The sequence below is a fragment of the Coregonus clupeaformis genome, chromosome 15 (assembly GCF_020615455.1).
Source record: "Coregonus clupeaformis isolate EN_2021a chromosome 15, ASM2061545v1, whole genome shotgun sequence".
Lineage (NCBI taxonomy): Eukaryota > Metazoa > Chordata > Actinopteri > Salmoniformes > Salmonidae > Coregonus > Coregonus clupeaformis.
In genome coordinates, this window is record NC_059206.1 from 18,186,221 (window position 1) to 18,206,172 (window position 19,952).

The window sequence follows — 19,952 nt, forward strand, 5'->3', positions numbered from 1 at the left end:
AACGAAACATTCGGCTCCATTGTACTCCATTGTAAAGTGCAAGGGTGCCAATATATTTGACCGCATCTGTAACTGCTCCGAGTGTGAGTGTGTTCTCCCCTCAAACTACAGGTCACACACAGGTTTGTTTTACTATCCTTGTGGGGACCCAAAAATGTATTCCCATTCAAAATCCTATTTTCCCTAACACTAACCTCAAACCCTAACACTAAACCTAACCCTAATTGTAACCCTAACCCTAAACCTAACCCCTAAGCCTAAAATAGCCTTTTTCCTTGTGGGGACCAGTGATATGTCCCCACTTGTCCAAAGTTTCCTTCTTTTACTATCCTTGTGAGGACTTCTGGTACCCACAAGGAGAGTAAAACCAAACCACAGAGAAACAAAGACACACACATACAAACTTTCACACTTTGATTGACAGTCTAATTACCAGTGTAACAGAGCCAGCCCTGCTGCTAACAGGATCAGAAGGCCATTTGTGTGTGTGTGTGTGTGTGTGTGTGTGTGTTTGTGTGAGGGGAGCAGGGAACGCCAATAGTGTATTTATGCGTCTGAGAGAAGCAGGGGAATGAGTCTGGCTATCTGAGGCAAGATAAAAAGGAGAGAGAAAAGAAGGGAATTGCTTTGGGTCACATGGGGAATAAACGAGTGAGTGTGTCAAAGAAGTGGCATTGACCCTGGCTAGTGACGTGAAGTAGGACGCCAGTGTGTGTGTGTGTGTGTGCGTGTGTGTGTGTGTGTGTGTAATTCAATAGGTGTTGACCAGACCGTGGGGAAAGATAGATAGTATGTACACTCCCTTTTATACTATATTAATTTAACAATATGTTTTTTATTGCCTTCGATTGAATTAGAACATATCATGATGTAAATAAGTTTGGACTTAACTGTTTTTTCAATCTTTTTTTTGGGGGGGGACTGCAATTTGCACCACTTATGTAGAATCACCCGTATACACTCCCCTACATATGTATTTGGACAGAGAAGCTAACATTTTAAATTTGGCTCTATACTCTAGCATTTTGGATTTGATATCAAATGTTTCATATGAGGCGACAGTACAAAATGTCACCTTTTGTTTGAGGGTATTTTCATCTGTTCTACCATTTAGAAATTAAAGGACTTTATATATCTAGCCCCACAATTTGAAGAAGGCCATTTGTGTGTGTGTGTGTGTGTGTGTGTGTGTGTGTGTGTGTGTGTGTGTGTGTGTGTGTGTGTGTGTGTGTGCGTGTGCGTGTGTGTGTGAGGGGAGCAGACAATGCCAATAGTGTATTTATGCGTCTGAGAGAAGCTGTCCCTGCATCACACTGTTTACATCCTACCATGACAGTGAGTGAGGGAGACATGGAGCAAAACACCTGTTAGATCAGCCGACATCTGCATTTTAATTATCCCTCCATCTCTCTCCTCTCTCTAATATATTCATTTAGCAGCGGCAGACCACCACTGTTAAATTGTTGGCGCCACAAAAATGTATAATAATCATGGATGGTAAAACGTTTTCAGTGAAAACTTAAACTACTAAAACATGATATATAGTATGTAGAAAAGATAATGGATCTATATATATTTTTTAATTAAGATCATCTTTGAGAACTAACAATGACCAAAATAAACTAGACAGTCAGGGAGATTCAACATTTTCTAAAATGTCATGGCATGGTGGCCCCCCATTGATTTTATTATAATGTTTGAGTCATTCAGATACCAAAAGAACATGGCATAAGCCATGGTAAAATGTGTCGAACTGCAGAAAATTTGCTTTAAAACTACATTTTTTTCTCTCAGCCCCATGAAATAATGTATAGAATTTCAGGAAACTAGCTTTAGAACTGAAATATTTTCTCTCTGCCCCATGGCAAAAGGTGTAGAATTGTAGGAAATTAGCTTTAAAATGGTTGCATGTTGTCTCTGCGGCCAAGAGGAGGGCCTTTAAAATTTTGGTAGAAGACAGTGCCATTTGTGTGAGTATGTGTGTGTGTGAGAGAGAGGGAGAGAGAGAGAGCGGGAGAGAGAGAGAGAGCCAGCCAGCACGTGATCATATCATGCTCACTAGCTAGGTTTCCATCCAATTGGCGACAGATTTTCATGCGAATATTCTGAAATCTGAATGAAAACAGTATTTTCCCACCAGAGATGTTTCCATCAAATTGACTTGTGGCAGATAAAAGGCTGTGCGTGATGACGTTGTGTACATAAAAATTACTTTTGCGGTTAAATTCCCATGTACCGAATAAAAAATACAAGTTAAATGGGTTTCCATCGCATTTTCAACTCAACTGATGGTTTTGTCACAAAAAATGTTTAGTGTGCCCACTCAGGTATTGCACGTGTGCTCTAGCCAACATCTCAAAGATATAGTGCGGGAATAGCATACATTATGAGATTAATATGGCCAAAAGAGCGAGATTATTTTTATTTATCAAACAGCAGCCAAGCATTGATCATTATGTCACCAGAATAAGACCCTCAATATTTATTGGAAAGGAGCATCAAACTCATCACTGTGCACTTTCACCACACTTTGAAGTTCAAAATGTATTTAATCTGTAGCCTAATAAACTGCATGGTTTCCCGACTCGTAGTGGGAGGACCACACAACATATCATCGCGTGACTCCCAAATTTACTTCGATATGATGCTTGTTATATCAATATTTGTGCATAAAAGCGTTTCCACCGCCATTTCTCGCATAATAAATGTTACCAACAAAAGATCCCACCTTCTCTAGCGTATTTCGGTTTGTCTACATTTGGAAACTTTACTGGCAAATTTGCTGTTTCCATCAGGCCTGTCGTGACATTTTTTATCCGACATGTACTTTACTTACATAAAAAGGTTGGATGGAAACCTGGTTAATGTCTGCCAATTACTGTTCAATTTACCACCACAAGAAGCTGTAATGAGATTATGAGGAGAAAAGAGGAACCCACATGCAGAATCACCCCGCATTTCTCTCACTCTCTTCCCTCTCTCTCTACCCATCCCTTTCTCTACCTACATCTCTTTCTCTCCTGAGATGTCCCATATTGCTCCTGGCCTTTTCAGTCACTGTGACATTTGCTCTCCTACTGCCTGCCTCTGTAAGACCATGTAATGAACGCCACTGGCTGTTGCACCACACCACATATACACACATACACACGCACACACTCCTGCATGCACACACAAACACAACACATTCTCGCCTTTTCTCTGCAATGTCTGGTTATTATAGCTCTTTGTTCTCTCACCATGCAGTGCTGTAGTATTAAATATTTAATGTTATATCCACACACCAGTCTAATTCAGATGTATGTTACCCTGTGCTTATGTGGTGTGTGTGTGAGTTTGTGTCTGTGTGTGTGTGTGTGTGTCACTAGCATGTTTCTCTGAATTATTTAACATCACATCATGCCAAATGGTGTCTGACCACGTGCTGGGAGCTAATAGAGTCACACATTTTGTGTATGTGTGTGTTTTTGTGTGTCTATACCGCAACCCAATGTCAAATCTCTCTCTCTCTCACACATACACACAAACATGCACACAAACCCACACACACTGGGTAAGGTGGAGTATTTTCCCAGCAGCACCTCTAAGGTTTTGCACAGGTACGATGGACACACTAAAAATAACCTCTCCATCTTCTCAATGCTCCACATTGCACATCTGACTGCTGCTTGCTGACACTGGGCCCACTTCTCACATGCATGCACACTTTCTCTCATAGCTGGGGTGAGCAATGGTACATCACAACTTTGTATCTACGCTCGGTTGACATGAAAGGCAGAGGGGAGGAGCAGCAGTGAGGCGGAGAGGAGAGGAGAGACAGCAAGAGAGAAAAAGAAAGATGAGAATATAATTTCATGGATAGACTACGTTACATAACAGAGAGATCTCACTGACTGACAGTATCTCCTTGGAGGATCTACATGGTTGATTGGCATTAAATGAAATAGTGGAGGGGAAAGAGAGAGAGATAGAGAGAGGGGGGAGGAGAGATAGAGAGAGGGGAGAGGAGAGGAGGGCACACACACACACACACATTGATACATTGACTGGCATACTGTATACACACATACACTCTTAGAAAAACTCCAAAAGGGTTATTTGGCTGTCCCCATAGAATAACCCTTTTTGGTTCCATAGAACCTTCTGTGGAAAGGATTCTACATGGAACCCAAATGGTTCTTCTACCTGGAACCAAAAAGGGTTCTTCAAAGGGTTCTCCTATGGGGACAGCTGAAGAACCCTTTTAGGTTCTACAGTAGATGGTAGAGAGTCAGCAACACACAACGGCCTAGCAACATTGGCATGAGATCTGGAACATTTTCAAGTTGTTGTAGCTAAAGGAATACTCTGTCATAAATTTGTGCCCTGATAAAGTTATTGTGTTGCAATATTACACACAGGGACTTACAAAGCACTCCTGCTAAGGGGGAGAGGAAGTGAGGGAGGGGTAAGTCAAAGTACGGTTATAAGAGGCTGTATTGCAAGTAAATACATTATACCAGAAGCATTGTTAGGGGACAAGAAAACACAGAAACCTATCAGTCACAACCCCTTGGGAGAGAGAAAGAGTAAGAGAAAGTGAGGGAATGGGAGAAGCAAAAGCGAAATCTGTCAATCAAACACTACTGAAACTATTTATGAGGAGTCTCTCTTCTCTGCCACACACAAACGCTCAGATGAGACACACACACGCACTATCATAGAGAGAGTCTCACTGAGACTGTCAACAGCCAACACACATTACTCATATTTAATGCAGGGGTGAAAGTGGATAGGATCTATGTGGGCCTAGTCGTAACGATTTGTCATCTAACTTTTCAAATGTATTACCTTTTATTGTGGCATAAACACAACCAGTAATGATGTTTTCATCGGATTGTCAAACAATCACTTCAAAGGGTTCCTTCACTAGGCTACCCGCGCACGTTCATCCATCCACTCGCAACATTTCCAGCCTCCAAAAAGTTATGAATAGAAAGAGACATCTGTTACACAAAATACCAAAACGCGTAATGACATTTGGCGATTGTCATTGGGCCAGAATGTATGTGTCCACTGCTGCTCTGCCTTGCCAAAATGTCAGTGTTTTCGTCTAACCACATCGCATGTGGTCCTCTGTAGCTCAATTGGTAGAGCATGGCGCTTGTAACGCCAGGGTAGTGGGTTCGATCCCCGGGACCACCCATACCTAAAGATGTATGCACACATGACTGTAAGTCGCTTTGGATAAAAGCGTCTGCTAAATGGCATTTTATGTTATATTTTGCAGCGTAGGCTATACTCGTTTTAAAGTCCATTCGCTAATTTGTCATTCCTCTGACATGCGGTAACAGTTTTCTTGCCACTTTGTTTTAGTTATTGTGATAGGCTCATGTTTTACCGGTAAGGCATACCCCCACTATATATTTTGCTGGGACGACGTACCGGACTGTACCGCCTTACCTTCACCCGTGATTTAATGCAACACTGAATGTACACAAACAGAGGCAGACACATACACTGTCTGTCTTCTGAAGCTAGGGTAAACACCAGTAGTAAAAGGGAGAGAATCTACAGTACTCAATAAACCTGGTCCTGGAGAAATACAGGAGGTGCATGCTTTTGTTTCAGCCCAGCACTAACACACCTGATTCAACTAATGATCAATAAACACTTGATCAACACTACTCTAGTCCTAGGTCCTGGTGTGTGGGGTGTTTTAGTCATAGTAACACGACTAATAAACCCATGCAAGGTACAGGTACAGGTACACACACAGGGTTTTCTTTATTTTTACTATTTTCTACATTGTAGAATAATAGTGAAGACATCAAAACTATGAAATAACACATATGGAATCATGTAGTAACCATAAAAGTATTAAACAAATCAAAATATATTTTATATTTGAGATTCTTCAAATAGCCACCCTTTGCCTTGATGACAGCTCTGCACACTCTTGGCATTCTCTCAACCAGCTTCACCTGGAATGCTTTTCCAACAGTCTTGAAGGAGTTCCTACATATGCTGAGCACTTGTTGGCTGCTTTTCCTTCACTCTGTGGTCCGACTCATCCCAAACCATCTCAATTTGGTTGAGGTCGGGGGATTGTGCAGGCCAGGTCATCTGATGCAGCCCTCCATCACTCGCATTCTTGGTAAAATACCCCTTACACAGCCTGGAGGTGTGTTGGGTCATTGTCCTGTTGAAAAACAAATGATAGTCCCACTAAGACCAAACTAGATGTGGTGGCGTATCGCTGCAGAATGCTGTGGTAGCCATGCTGGTTAAGTGTGCCTTGAATTCTAAATAAATCACTGACAGTGTCACCAGCAAAGCACCCCTACACCATAACACCTCCTCCTCCATGCTTTACGGTGGGAAATACACATGCGGAGATCATCTGTTCACCCACACCGCGTCTCACAAAGACACGGCGGTTGGAACCAAAAATCTCAAAAAATGATGGACTGTCGTTTCTCTTTGCTTATTTGAGCTGTTCTTGCTATAATATGGACTTGGTCTTTAACCAAATAGGGCTATCTTCTGTATACCCCCCTACCTTGTCACAACACAGCTGATTGGCTCAAACACATTAAGAAGGAAAGAAATTCCACAAATTAACTTTTAAGAAGGCACACCTGTTAATTGAAATGCATTCCAGGTGACTACCTCATGAAGCTGGTTGAGAGAATGCCAAGAGTGTGCAAAGCTGTCATCAAGGCAAAGGGTGGCTATTTGAAGAATCTTGATTTGTTTAACACTTTTTTGGTTACTACATGATTCCATATGTGTTATTTCATAGTTTTGATGTCTTCACTACTATTCTACAATGTAGAAAATAGTAAAAATAAAGAAAATCCCTTGAATGAGTAGGAGTTCTAAAACTTTTGACCGGTAGTGTAGATAGGGCATAAACAGTCATTAATCTGTTTATGACAATCCAGGAGCTATTTATATACCAGATAGGGCATAAATAGTCATTCATCTGTTTATAATTAGGACAATTCAGGAGCTATTTATACACCATCACATTACAAACCTGGTCGTTACACACAGTACTATATCTCCAGAGAGATAGGCATTAAGTACATTAGGAGAAGTCATTGTTTCTTTCCTGAGAATTATAGGGGATTACAGTGTGATCTCTCTCTCTCTCTCTCTCTCTCTCTCTCTCGTTGTGTGTATGTGCCTCCTATTACCACTCCAGCAGATTACAGACCCTATCAGTTATCTGTACACAATGGGAACGAGTAGAGTTATTTTCCCACAGGTCCTATCTGAGTGTGGTGTGTGTGCGGGTGTTTATGTGTGTGTGTGTCTGTGAGTGTGTGAGAGAGAATGTGTGTGTGATCTTGGCTAGTAGCCTACGTGCATCTGACATATCCCTCCATGTATGGACTGGACTGGACACTCAACTTTTTGCAGAACACAAAGACAATAGTGACACAACCCCCATGCCATCATCCAATTTTTAACCGTGCATTGCAAGGCAACTTGTAGCCTCAGCGTCCAGAAAGATGCCCTATGTACAAGTCCCAATTACCTTCTTCCGGGGCTGCCATTTCATCATATTTGAAAACCACAAAAGTCCAGCATCAAAGTGTCACTCAGCCTGTGGAGGGGGACTGAAAGTCAGTCATCATACCGCCCACTGAGCCTCGGGGCTCAGTGCTGTCGCCTAGCCCCTCTCTGTCCTGCGGAGGACTGGGTTGACACCGGGGGTGTAACGGCCACCTGGGTGTCTCCGTTAAAGCCCACGTCAAAACGTACATCCAGGTCAGTCTACAAGGTGGTAGAGAGAAAGCGCGTGCTTCGGCTGAAACAGCTTATAGTCCTCCTTGGACATGGGACACTGCTGGACAATCACTTTTGGGAGTTTAGGTTAAGAATGAAATTCAGGCTGATAGAAGTTTGATGTCCCGTTATTATTTTTATGAATACATTTCAGATTATGATGTGTGATAGCCATGCAGTCTTACATCCATCAAACAGTTTCTATAGCTTAATAATAGGCTAGCTATTGTGGATTTGTGGTCCGTTATCTTAAGGTTGGGTAGTCTGTGAGTGGATGGATGTAGTATGTAGGTACCACAACCCTGTAATAATGTCATACGTTTTGCAGTCAGTGTCACATCTCTCTGGCTACAAAACTTGCGATGCAGAATTACAACAGGAAGTAATTCCAAAAAAAGAAATCCAAAAAACAGCGTGAGATAGCCTACATAGAAAAACCGAGAGACGGCGAAATATGAGCGAGCCCGTCACTGCAAGAGTAAAAAACGAAACTGTCCACTGTCTAAAAAATCCTTGGACTATCTTCCCGGATATCGGTTGCTGGAACAACGGGGCTAGTGAGGCTATGGGTGGAGACTGGAGTAGCGTAGGGGAATGAACTCCCTCCCCGGCGCGCGCTCCACTCCCGCTGTGTGTGCTTATGGAAAGACTGCGAGTATGTGAAAGAGAGGTAGCTAGAGCTCGCACTCCACAGGGTCATAGAGCCGTCACCACTTATCAATGTTATGTTACAGATGCTCCAGTCTGGTCTCATACACGAGACGTAACATAGAAAACGTAAATATGACCACTCAAATTACTATGATATGTTATGTTTGGTATGGTTATTAAGACAGAAGGTTACTTAAGAGTGGTTGGTCAGGGTGGATGGGTGTGCATATAGCGTGAATGTCTAGCAACCCAAAGGTTGCGTGTTTGAATCTCATCACGGACAACTTCAGCTAATTAGCACCTCTGCAACTACTTACTACTTTTTAGCTACTTTGCAACTATACTGAACAAAAATATAAACGCAACATGTAAAGTGTTGCTCCCATGTTTCCTGAGCTGAAATAAAAGATCCCAGAAATGTTCCATATGCAAAAAAAGCTTCATTCTCTCAAATTTTGTGCACAAATTTGTTTACATCCCTGTTAGTGCATATTTCTCCTTTGCCAAGATAATCCATCCACCTGACAGGTGTGGCATATCAAGAAGCTGATTAAACAGCATGCTCATTACACAGGTTCACCTTGTGCTGGGGACAATAAAAGGCCACTCTAAAATGTGCAGTTTTGTCACACAACACAATGCCACAGATGTGTCAAGTTTTTAGGGAGCTTGCAATTGGCATGCTGACTGTTGGAATGTCCACCAGAGCTGTTGCCAGAGACCCACCCGGACAGCTGATGAAATTTCTGTCTGTAATAAAGCCCTTTTGTGGGGAAACTCAAATGTATGCACTCACTACTGTAAGTTGCTCTGGATAAGAGTGTCTGCTAAACGACTAAAATTTAAATTTTTATGAAAAACTAATTCTGATTGGCTGGGCCTGGCTCTCCAGTGGGTGGGCCTGGCTCCCAAGTGGGTGGGCCTATGGCCTCCCAGGCCCACCCATGGCTGCACCCCTGCCCAGTCATGTGAAATCCATAGATTAGAGCCTAATGAATTTATTTCAATTGACTGATTTCCTTATATGAACTGTAACTCAGTAAAATTGTTGAAATTGTTGCATGTTGCGTTTATATTTTTGTTCAGTAAAAATTGAGATTCTCGGATTTACGAACAGAATAATACGAAATGCTCTGAGACCAGGTTGGATGCTCAGGTGCCACTGTCAACGTTTTATTTTCTTCCTAGTGATCTCTCTCTGCCGTACAATTTATGATGTGAGCCAGTTTCCAAATTTTAGGCTCTGCACTGCTTTTTAAAAACTGTCCTGTTTCTGCCCCCGCTTCCTTGAGGTAATGGATACGTTGCTGTCAGTCTCTTGCACGGATATATTATTGCCTGCATGCACATATTTCTGTGAAAGGCAAATCTGTTTTGGTGAGCTACCGAGTCAATTTACAAAAGGCAAGTTGTTTAAAACATTTTTATTGTGCTATTCTCAGGTTTATTTGTTAAGACAGTTTATTCATAAAGCGCTCACACTGTGTCTGGTGCACATTGTCCCAGACTTCACCGTAGTTGCTCACTGTATCTAGCTAACGCGGACTAGCTATCTAGCTAGTAGTCATTTGATGTTTGAAAATGTTTTGGCTGATAAGCAAACGACGCCAACGACCTAACTAGCTAGTCAAACTTTGAGGGAACAGTTGTTCGGCAAAGTTGGGATCAGCGTTGCCTAACAGTTACATTTGAGTCAGGTTTCATTTTCATCCTCTCAAAGAGTATGTTTACATACACTAATGTGGAGATCTATTTTCTTATAACTAGATGTGATGCCTAGCTTAGAAAGAATACATTAATGATTAAACATAATAGGTTTGTACTGTACTGATATAGATTGTTTAATATAACAAGCTGTGATTAATGTGGGGAACCGTTAGGGGGTAGGCTGAGATAAGACTTGTGACTCACACGCACACACACTGCCTCTTTGTTAAACCGCTCAAGGACATATGTTCTGCTACAAAGATTGATGCAACTATGTCTGAGGTTGCTGACTCGAGACAAGTTGTAAAGATAACAACTAATGCCTGACAACAGTGGAGCGCCAAGGGGCTGGGACCAGCCTGAGCGCCAGCGATAGGCTGGGTAAGTTTAAACCACGCCTAGCCTCTATTCTGACAGGCCCAGCAGGGAGCGGGAACTATCTCTGTCAGAGTATTTAAAGAAGAACTTATAACAAAAGCTCAGTTCTCTGTCTGCCCAGCGTGGTGTTTCAGTGAGCCCGTATACGAACTCTCATACTTACCATTTAAACATTTGCATTAATAAAATACTAGTCTATTTTAGAAGACGTGTATTGATCTCTTTTGTTCCACTACTGTCACGGTTTCGGCCGAGGCTGCTCCTCCTCCTGGTTCGGGCAGGCTTCGGCGGTCGTCGTCCCCGGAGTACTAGCTGCCACCGATCTATGTTTCATGTTCGTTTGGTTTTGTCTTGATGTTGTACACCTGTGTCTTGTTAGTCCTCGTTAGTGTCCTATTTAGTTCTCGTTGTGTGTGTTTGTCTTTGTGTGTGATTGCTCTTCTGTTTCGTGTTGGAGCTACGTACTTCCCTCCAGTGTTTTTGGAGAGGTTTTTCGCACATGTTAGTGCGGCGTTTGTTTGACGCCTGTGTGCGCCGTTATTTCGCCTTCGGGCTTATTGTGCTTATTTTCTACGTGAATATTGCACTAAAGTCTTTTGGACTGAGCTTCTGCGTCCTGCGCTTGATTCATGCACCACACCCACCTTCAGCACCCCTTGACAGAATCACACACCAAAATGGAATCAGCAGGATCTGCAGTTACGCCTGAGTCGCTCGAGGAGCATGTTCGCGGCCAAGATGACCAGATACGACAACTGGGGACCGCTCTACAGGACGTCATCAACACCCTGCACCGATGGGAGGCCAGCGGGGTACCCACACCTCCACCTACCCTGCCACCCCCATCGGCCGGTCCACCAGTCCCAGGTCCGGAATTCAGGGGGATTCGGCTCTCGCTCCCGAGGGCGTATGACGGAACAGCTGCCGGGTGTCAGGGGTTCCTCCTGCAGGTGGAGCTCTACCTGGCCACTGTACACCCGGTGCCCTCGGGACACGAGAGCGTTTCCGCCCTCATCTCCTGTCTCACGGGCAAGGCGTTGGAGTGGGCTAACGCTGAGTGGAGGAAGATGGACGCCAACACCATCTCCTACGCCGAGTTCTCCCGCCGCTTCAAGGCCGTGTTCGACCATCCACCTGAGGGCAAAGCGGCGGGGGAGCATCTAGTCCACCTGAGACAGGGGAGGAGGAGCACACAGGCGTTTGCTCTAGAGTTCCGGACTCTAGCGGCGGACGCAGGGTGGAATGAACGGGCCCTCATCGACCATTTTCGATGTAGCCTACGGGAGGACGTTCAACGTGAGTTGGCCTGCAGGGATACCCATCTCACCTTCGACCAGTTGGTCGATATGTCCATCCGTCTGGACACCCTGCTGGCCACCCGTGGACGTCCCGAGGGGGTCCGTCCATTCCGCCTCCGGCACCTCCGAGCCGAGCCCTATGGAGCTCGGGGGTGCCGGCGCTAGAGAAAGGAGGAGGAGGAGCCCGAGGGGGCCTGTCTCCTGCACCAAGTGCGGTCGTGGAGGGCACACTGCGGCCACGCACTGGGGGGGCCTCCCAGAGCTTTCTGTTGCGCACTTTTGTATACCTGTGTGTTTTCCACAGGTTGCACCTCATTCCCAGCATAAGGCGCTAGTAGATTCAGGCGCAGCTGGGAATTTTGTTGATCGGAAGTTTTGTTTAGATTTAGGGATCCCTCTCCTACCTGTTGACAAACCTTTTCCCGTTCATGCCTTAGATAGCCGCCCGTTGGGGTCGGGGTTGATTAGGGAGATCACAGCACCACTTAGGATGTGTGCGCAGGGGGGTCATGAAGAGACTATACAGCTGTATCTGATCGACTCTCCTGCGTACCCAGTGGTGCTGGGAATTCCCTGGTTAAGCACCCATAACCCTGCTATTTCGTGGCAACAGAGGGCTCTCGATGGGTGGTCTGCTCAGTGCGAGGGGCGATGTCTGGGTGTTTCCGTGGGGGCGACTTCGGTGGAAAGTCCAAACCAAGTGCCCGCACTGCACATTCCGCCTGAATATGGGGATTTAGCTCTCGTGTTTAGTAAAACTAGGGCGACGCAGTTGCCTCCTCATAGACAGGGGGATTGTGCGATTGATCTCCAGGCAGGAGCAGCGCTCCCACGGAGCCACGTGTATCCTTTGTCTCAAGAGGAGAGAAAAGCTATGGAGACTTACATAGCCGAATCTTTGAGACAGGGATACATTCGGCCCTCCACTTCTCCCGCCTCCTCAAGTTTCTTTTTGTGAAGAAGAAAGATGGAGGGTTGCGCCCGTGCATTGATTACCGTGGTCTCAATCAGATTACTGTGAAATACAGTTATCCACTCCCTCTGATTGCGACCATGACAGAGTCATTGCATGGAGCGCGGTTTTTCACAAAATTGGATCTCAGGAGCGCGTATAACTTGGTGCGCATTAGGGAGGGCGACGAATGGAATACAGCGTTTAGTACCACGTCAGGTCATTTCGAATATCTCGTCATGCCATATGGGTTGATGAATGCTCCATCAGTCTTCCAATCCTTCGTAGATGACATTTTCCGGGATATGCAGGGACAAGGGGTGGTCGTGTACATTGATGACATTCTGGTGTACTCGTCTACCCGAGCCGAGCATATAACCCTGGTGCGTCGTGTATTGAGGAGGCTGTTGGAGCACGACCTATATGTCAAGGCAGAGAAATGTCTGTTTTTCCAGGAGTCGGTCTCCCTTTTTGGGTTATCGGTTGTCCGCGTCAGGGGTGAGAATGGAGGTGGATCGTGTGTCCGCTGTGCGTAATTGGCAAACTCCAACCACTGTAAAAGAGGTGCAGCAGTTCTTGGGCTTTGCGAATTACTACCGGAGGTTTATCCGGGGTTTTGGACAGGTGGCAGCTCCCATCACGTCCCTTCTGAAAGGGGGGTCCGGTGCGCCTGCAGTGGTCAGCTGATGCGGACAGGGCCTTTAGGAGACTGAAGGACCTGTTTACGTCGGCTCCGGTGCTGGCGCATCCGGATCCCGCATTACCCTTTCAGGTTGAGGTAGACGCGTCTGAGGCTGGTATAGGGGCCGTTCTCTCTCAACGGTCCGGCACGCCACCTAAACTCCGCCCCTGTGCTTTTACTCAAAAAAGCTCAGCCCGGCGGAGCGTAACTATGACGTTGGGGACAGGGAGCTGTTAGCTGTAGTTCAAGCCCTTAAGGTGTGGAGGCATTGGCTTGAGGGGGCTCAACACCCTTTCCTCATTTTGACTGACCATCGGAACCTGGAGTACATCCGGGCAGCGAGGAGACTGAACCCTCGCCAGGCTCGATGGAGTATGTTTCTCACCAGGTTCGTATTTAAAATCACGTACATCCCTGGGTCCCAGAATGGTAAGGCAGATGCGCTGTCCCGGCGGTATGACACGGAGGAGAGGTCCGTTGAGCCTACTCCCATACTACCGGAGTCTTGCCTTGTGGCACCGGTGGTGTGGGAGGTCGATGCCGAAATCGAGCGAGCGTTGCGTACCGACCCCAGCCCTCCACAGTGTCCTGAGGGTCGGAAGTACGTTCTGCTCGAGATTCGGGATCGACTCATTTACTGGGCTCACACGTCACCCTCCTCTGGACATCCGGGTATTGGCCGGACAGTGCATTGCCTTAGCACTAAATACTGGTGGCCCACTTTGGCTAGGGATGTGAGGGTTTATGTCTCCTCCTGCTCGGTGTGCGCCCAGTGTAAGGCGCCCGACATCTGCCCAGGGGTAAGTTACAACCCCTGCCCGTTCCACAGCGACCATGGTCCCACCTCTCGGTGGATTTTGTGACAGACCTTCCCCTCTCTCAGGGGAATACCACCATCCTGGTCGTTGTGGACCGGTTCTCTAAGGCCTGTCGTGTTCTCCCTATGTCGGGTCTTCCTACTGCCCTACAGACCGCTGAGGCCCTATTTACCCACGTCTTCCGGCATTACGGGTACCCGAGGATATAGTGTCTGATCGAGGCCCCCAGTTTACCTCCCGTGTTTGGAGAGCGTTCATGGAGCGTTTGGGGGTCTCGGTTAGCCTTACCTCAGGGTACCACCCGGAGAGTAACGGGCAGGTAGAACGTGTCAACCAGGATGTGGGTAGGTTTCTGAGGTCGTATTGCCAGGGCCGGCCGGAGGAGTGGGAACGGTACATTCCCTGGGCCGAGATGGCCCAGAACTCTCTCCGCCACTCCTCTACCAACCTAACCCCCTTCCAATGTGTGTTAGGTTACCAGCCGGTTCTGGCACCTTGGCAGCAGAGCCAGATCGAGGCCCCTGCGGTGGATGATTGGATGAGGCGCTCGGAAGAGACGTGGAACGCTGCCCACGTCCACCTGCAGCGGGCCGTCCTTCGTCACAAGGTGAGCGCCGATCTCCACCGCAGTGAGGGGCAGGTGTACGCACCCGGAGATCGAGTCTGGCTCTCTACCAGAAACCTACCCCTCCGCCTGCCCTGCCGGAAGCTGGGTCGGCGGTTTGTGGGGCCCTTTAAAGTCCTGAGAAGATTGAACGAGGTGTGTTATAGGTTACATCTACCTGTTGAGTATAAGAATATTAACCCCTCGTTCCATGTGTCTCTTCTCAGGCCGGTGGTAGCTGGTCCACTCCAGGACAATGAGATAGGGGAGATTCCTCCGCCCCCACTGGACATCGAGGGGGCTCCGGCGTACGCCGTTCGGTCCATCTTGGACTCAAGACGCCGGATGGGGGGTCTCCAGTATCTCGTGGAGTGGGAGGGGTACGGCCCGGAGAAGCGGTGCTGGGTGCCGCGGAGGGACATCCTAGACCCATCTCTCCTGTCGGAGTTCCACCGGGACCATCCCGCGCGCCCTGCTCCGCGTCCTCCTGGTCGTCCCCGAGGCCGGGGTCGCAGCCGTGCGTCAAGGGGGGGGTACTGTCACGGTTTCGGCCGAGGCTGCTCCTCCTCCTGGTTCGGGCAGGCTTCGGCGGTCGTCGTCCCCGGAGTACTAGCTGCCACCGATCTATGTTTCATGTTCGTTTGGTTTTGTCTTGATGTTGTACACCTGTGTCTTGTTAGTCCTCATTAGTGTCCTATTTAGTTCTCGTTGTGTGTGTTTGTCTTTGTGTGTGATTGCTCTTCTGTTTCGTGTTGGAGCTACGTACTTCCCTCCAGTGTTTTTGGAGAGGTTTTTCGCACATGTTAGTGCGCCGTTTGTTTGACGCCTGTGTGCGCCGTTATTTTGCCTTCGGGCTTATTGTGCTTATTTTCTACGTGAATATTGCACTAAAGTATTTTGGACTGAGCTTCTGCGTCCTGCGCTTGATTCATGCACCACACCCACCTTCAGCACCCCTTGACAACTACCAGATTTGAATTGACGCAACTTGACACTAATAATTCAATATTAAACTGATTATGGCGGTAGGCCGAGTATGGCATTAGCCATGTAAACACCGTACTCTGTTTATCTTAATCGGTGTACGGTCATAATCGAAGTAAGAATAGTCAGATTAAAACCCCTGGTTTTCTGAGCTATCTTTCGAATTAGTAGGCCAAGTAGGCCTTTATCGGATTTCCTCCAGTGTGTTTACTGTGCGCATGTGTGAAATGGGATCGTTTCTTCACACTAAACGCGCGTGTTGATGTTCTTTGTATATGGTGTCGAAACGTAACACTTTTGGAGCGAAAACCAAGCTCTGTTCATGTTAAATATCATGAAGGAAATTGGCATTCTTAAGTTTTTAGACGGGCGTACAGTGGGGGAAAAAAGTATTTAGTCAGCCACCAATTGTGCAAGTTCTCCCACTTAAAAATATGAGATAGGCCTGTAATTTTCATCATAGGTACACGTCAACTATGACAGACAAATTGAGAGAAAAAAAATCCAGAAAATCACATTGTAGGATTTTTTATGAATTTATTTGCAAATTATGGTGGAAAATAAGTATTTGGTCACCTACAAACAAGCAATATTTCTGGCTCTCACAGACCTGTCACTTCTTCTTTAAGAGGCTCCTCTGTCCTCCACTCGTTACCTGTATTAATGGCACCTGTTTGAACTTGTTATCAGTATAAAAGACACCTGTCCACAACCTCAAACAGTCACACTCCAAACACCACTATGGCCAAGACCAAAGAGCTGTCAAAGGACACCAGAAACAAAATTGTAGACCTGCACCAGGCTGGGAAGACTGAATCTGCAATAGGTAAGCAGCTTGGTTTGAAGAAATCAACTGTGGGAGCAATTTTTAGGAAATGGAAGACATACAAGACCACTGATAATCTCCCTCGATCTGGGGCTCCACGCAAGATCTCACCCCGTGGGGTCAAAATGATCACAAGAACGGTGAGCAAAAATCCCAGAACCACATGGGGGGACCTAGTCAATGACCTGCAGAGAGCTGGGACCAAAGTAACAAAGCCTACCATCAGTAACACACTACGCCGCCAGGGACTCAAATCCTGCAGTGCCAGACGTGTCCCCCTGCTTAAGCCAGTACATGTCCAGGCCCGTCTGAAGTTTGCTAGAGTGCATTTGGATGATCCAGAAGAGGATTGGGAGAATGTCATATGGTCAGATGAAACCAAAATATAACTTTTTGGTAAAAACTCAACTCGTCGTGTTTGAAGGACAAAGAATGCTGAGTTGCATCCAAAGAACACCATACCTACTGTGAAGCATGGGGTGGAAACATCATGCTTTGGGGCTGTTTTTCTGCAAAGGGACCAGGACGACTGATCCGTGTAAAGGAAAGAATGAATGGGGCCATGTATCGTGAGATTTTGAGTGAAAACCTCCTTCCATCAGCAAGGGCATTGAAGATGAAACGTGGCTGGGTCTTTCAGCATGACAATGATCCCAAACACACCGCCCGGGCAACGAAGGAGTGGCTTCGTAAGAAGCATTTCAAGGTCCTGGAGTGGCCTAGCCAGTCTCCAGATCTCAACCCCATAGAAAATCTTTGGAGGGAGTTGAAAGTCTGTGTTGCCCAGTGACAGCCCCAAAACATCACTGCTCTAGAGGAGATCTGCATGGAGGAATGGGCCAAAATACCAGCAACAGTGTGTGAAAACCTTGTGAAGACTTACAGAAAACGTTTGACCTGTGTCATTGCCAACAAAGGGTATATAACAAAGTATTGAGAAACTTTTGTTATTGACCAAATACTTATTTTCCACCATAATTTGCAAATAAATTCATAAAAAATTCTACAATGTGATTTTCTGGATTTTCTTCCCTAATTTTGTCTGTCATAGTTGACGTGTACCTATGATGAAAATTACAGGCCTCTCTCATCTTTTTAAGTGGGAGAACTTGCACAATTGGTGGCTGACTAAATACTTTTTCCCCCCACTGTAAACACCCAAACGGCAACATGTTCAATAAGGTCTCGGCTAAAATGAGAGCGGGTGGCTTCGTCAGAACAGTGGAACAAATTTGCTGTAGTTGGAAGGTATTAAAACAGGGTTTCTTCAAAGCGAAGCAAAACAACACCAGTGGATCCGATCGGCAGTGAAATGTTTACTGAGATGTTGGGGCATCGACCACTGTCAACAACAGAGAATAGGTTAGACATCGGCTTTGAGGATCAAACCATTGAAGTCAAAAGATGAGGACGTGCCGCCGGACGAGACACCATCAATACCCGTAAATTGACTTGTAAATGATAGGCTAAGTTAGCTAGCTAAATTAGGCATGCTCTCACAGAGCTAACCAGGTTGATAGAAACTCACTTTAGCAAACTGTTGGCTAGGGAAAGTAACGTTAAAGCAATTTAGCTAACTATCCCTGATGGATTGCCAACACATACTATGGAGGTGGCCATAGTATGTGGTGGCAAGCCATGTTACAGGGCTAGTAGCAACATTTTTTGAAAGGTAGCTATCAAACTAACATAGCCAGCTAGCAGCAAGCTAGTACTATGTTTTTTTTGTCTTGCACAGGCTGCTGGCTAGTCAGGTAGGAGCTAGCTTAGCTAGCTAACTTGCTAATGGGGACAAAAAAAAGTATGCAATGGTGGCAATAGCAAGCAAATTATATGCAGTTAATGCAGCCTAGTTAGCTAGTTAACTTAGTTTACATCTTGGTGTTGTTCTTTCTTTCAGAGACATCAACAGGTGATTCTGATTAATCTGTGGTTGATCAAGGACGGGAGTCAGAGAGGCCTGCCAATACATCACAGCCAGATGCCCATGGTACATTTACAGCTTTTCAGCAAATAGGTTTATTATAGGTTATATTCATATCAGATTTATTTTATACTAATATGGCCTATTTCTCTGCAGTGTCAGGTGTGACGTCAAGGAGAAGAAGAGGTATCTCGGCAATAGCTAACTGGTCTTCTCAACATCAGACCTTTTTGGAGAGAATGCAGCAGCAGCAAAATATATGGCTGGAGGCTCAGATAGTGCAGAGCCAGGTGAGGGAGGAGTGGCTCATCTCTTTGATTGTGGAGTCCAATGCACGTACCACAGAACATGTGGTGTCTGCTGCTTGAATGCTTCCGAAGCATCCAGCCGCCACCACCACCGCCCCAGCCAATGTTTGTCCCACCTCCCTATCAAGGATACCACACACCTCCCCAAAACTACCATATGCATGCCAATCCTGCCTCAAGCACAGCCTTCTTTGACCAACCAGCCGATGAAGACTAAACTAAATACTTCCAAGACTTAGTTCCAAGACGTAGTTCCTAACATGTTGTTAACTCAGTTCAGTTTAGGGGCTAATAGTTGGCAGTTTATCTATGGCTCTGAAGTCCATGAGCAAGTCCCTAAAAGTGTATTTCTGTTGAACTAGCAACTGTTATTTCTGTATGGGAAATGAGGAGGCCTATCTATGGCCCTGTTTGGATAAAAGTTTGTTTACTTATTCTGAAAAGACAGCAGAATCCAGATTAGTAAAAAAAAAAAATAATGCTTTTCTGTATTAACAAAACATGTACAGTTTAAAAACATGTACAGTTAAACTGTAACATACTTTTTTATTTTTAAACAATGTTTATTTCTGTTGGAACTTGCAGCTGTTTGTTCTGTTTTGGAAAGGAAAAGGCCTACACCAGGGCTCCCCAACACTGTTCCTGGAGAACTACCCTCCTGTAGGTTTTCGCTCCAACCCCAGTTGTATCTAACCTAATTATTTGAATCAGGTGTGCTAGATCAGAGTTGGAGTGAAAACCAACAGGATGGTAGCGCTCCAGGAACAGGATTGGAGAGCCTTGGCCTATTTATATGGCTCTGTTTAAACTTGATAAAGCAATGTTGTTTACTTATTTAAAAAAGCAAAATTAATTAATTAAAAAGAAACCTTTTTAGTTAATTAAAGTAAATGTTGCAGTCAAAATAGCTGTGCTTGATAACATTTGTGCAACTTGATAACATTTGCATCTTTAAAACAAAATTCTAAACAAATGTATTTATTAGCTTATCTGCTTTTTTTGCATCAACGAAACATTTTCACATATATTATGACAGGATTGCTT

At 45.5% G+C, this 19,952-nt stretch overlaps 1 protein-coding gene and 1 long non-coding RNA gene across 2 annotated transcripts in view; one reads left to right on the forward strand and one right to left on the reverse strand.

Annotated features, from left to right (window-relative positions):
* Positions 1 to 8,401, reverse strand: part of LOC121582239 (tetratricopeptide repeat protein 28-like) — a 70,255-nt gene extending 61,854 nt beyond the window's left edge. Inside the window, 1 exon segment of the mRNA XM_041897913.1 lies at positions 7,526 to 8,401. Coding sequence (XP_041753847.1) covers positions 7,526 to 7,552 — 27 coding nt within the window. The 5' untranslated portion in view covers positions 7,553 to 8,401.
* A 1,223-nt stretch (positions 8,402 to 9,624) lies between these two features.
* On the forward strand, positions 9,625 to 19,885 carry LOC121582240. Its single transcript, XR_006003332.1, has 3 exons — positions 9,625 to 9,719; positions 18,577 to 18,666; positions 18,757 to 19,885. It is a non-coding gene; the product is annotated as an uncharacterized LOC121582240 (long non-coding RNA).
* Positions 19,886 to 19,952: the final 67 nt, after the last annotated feature.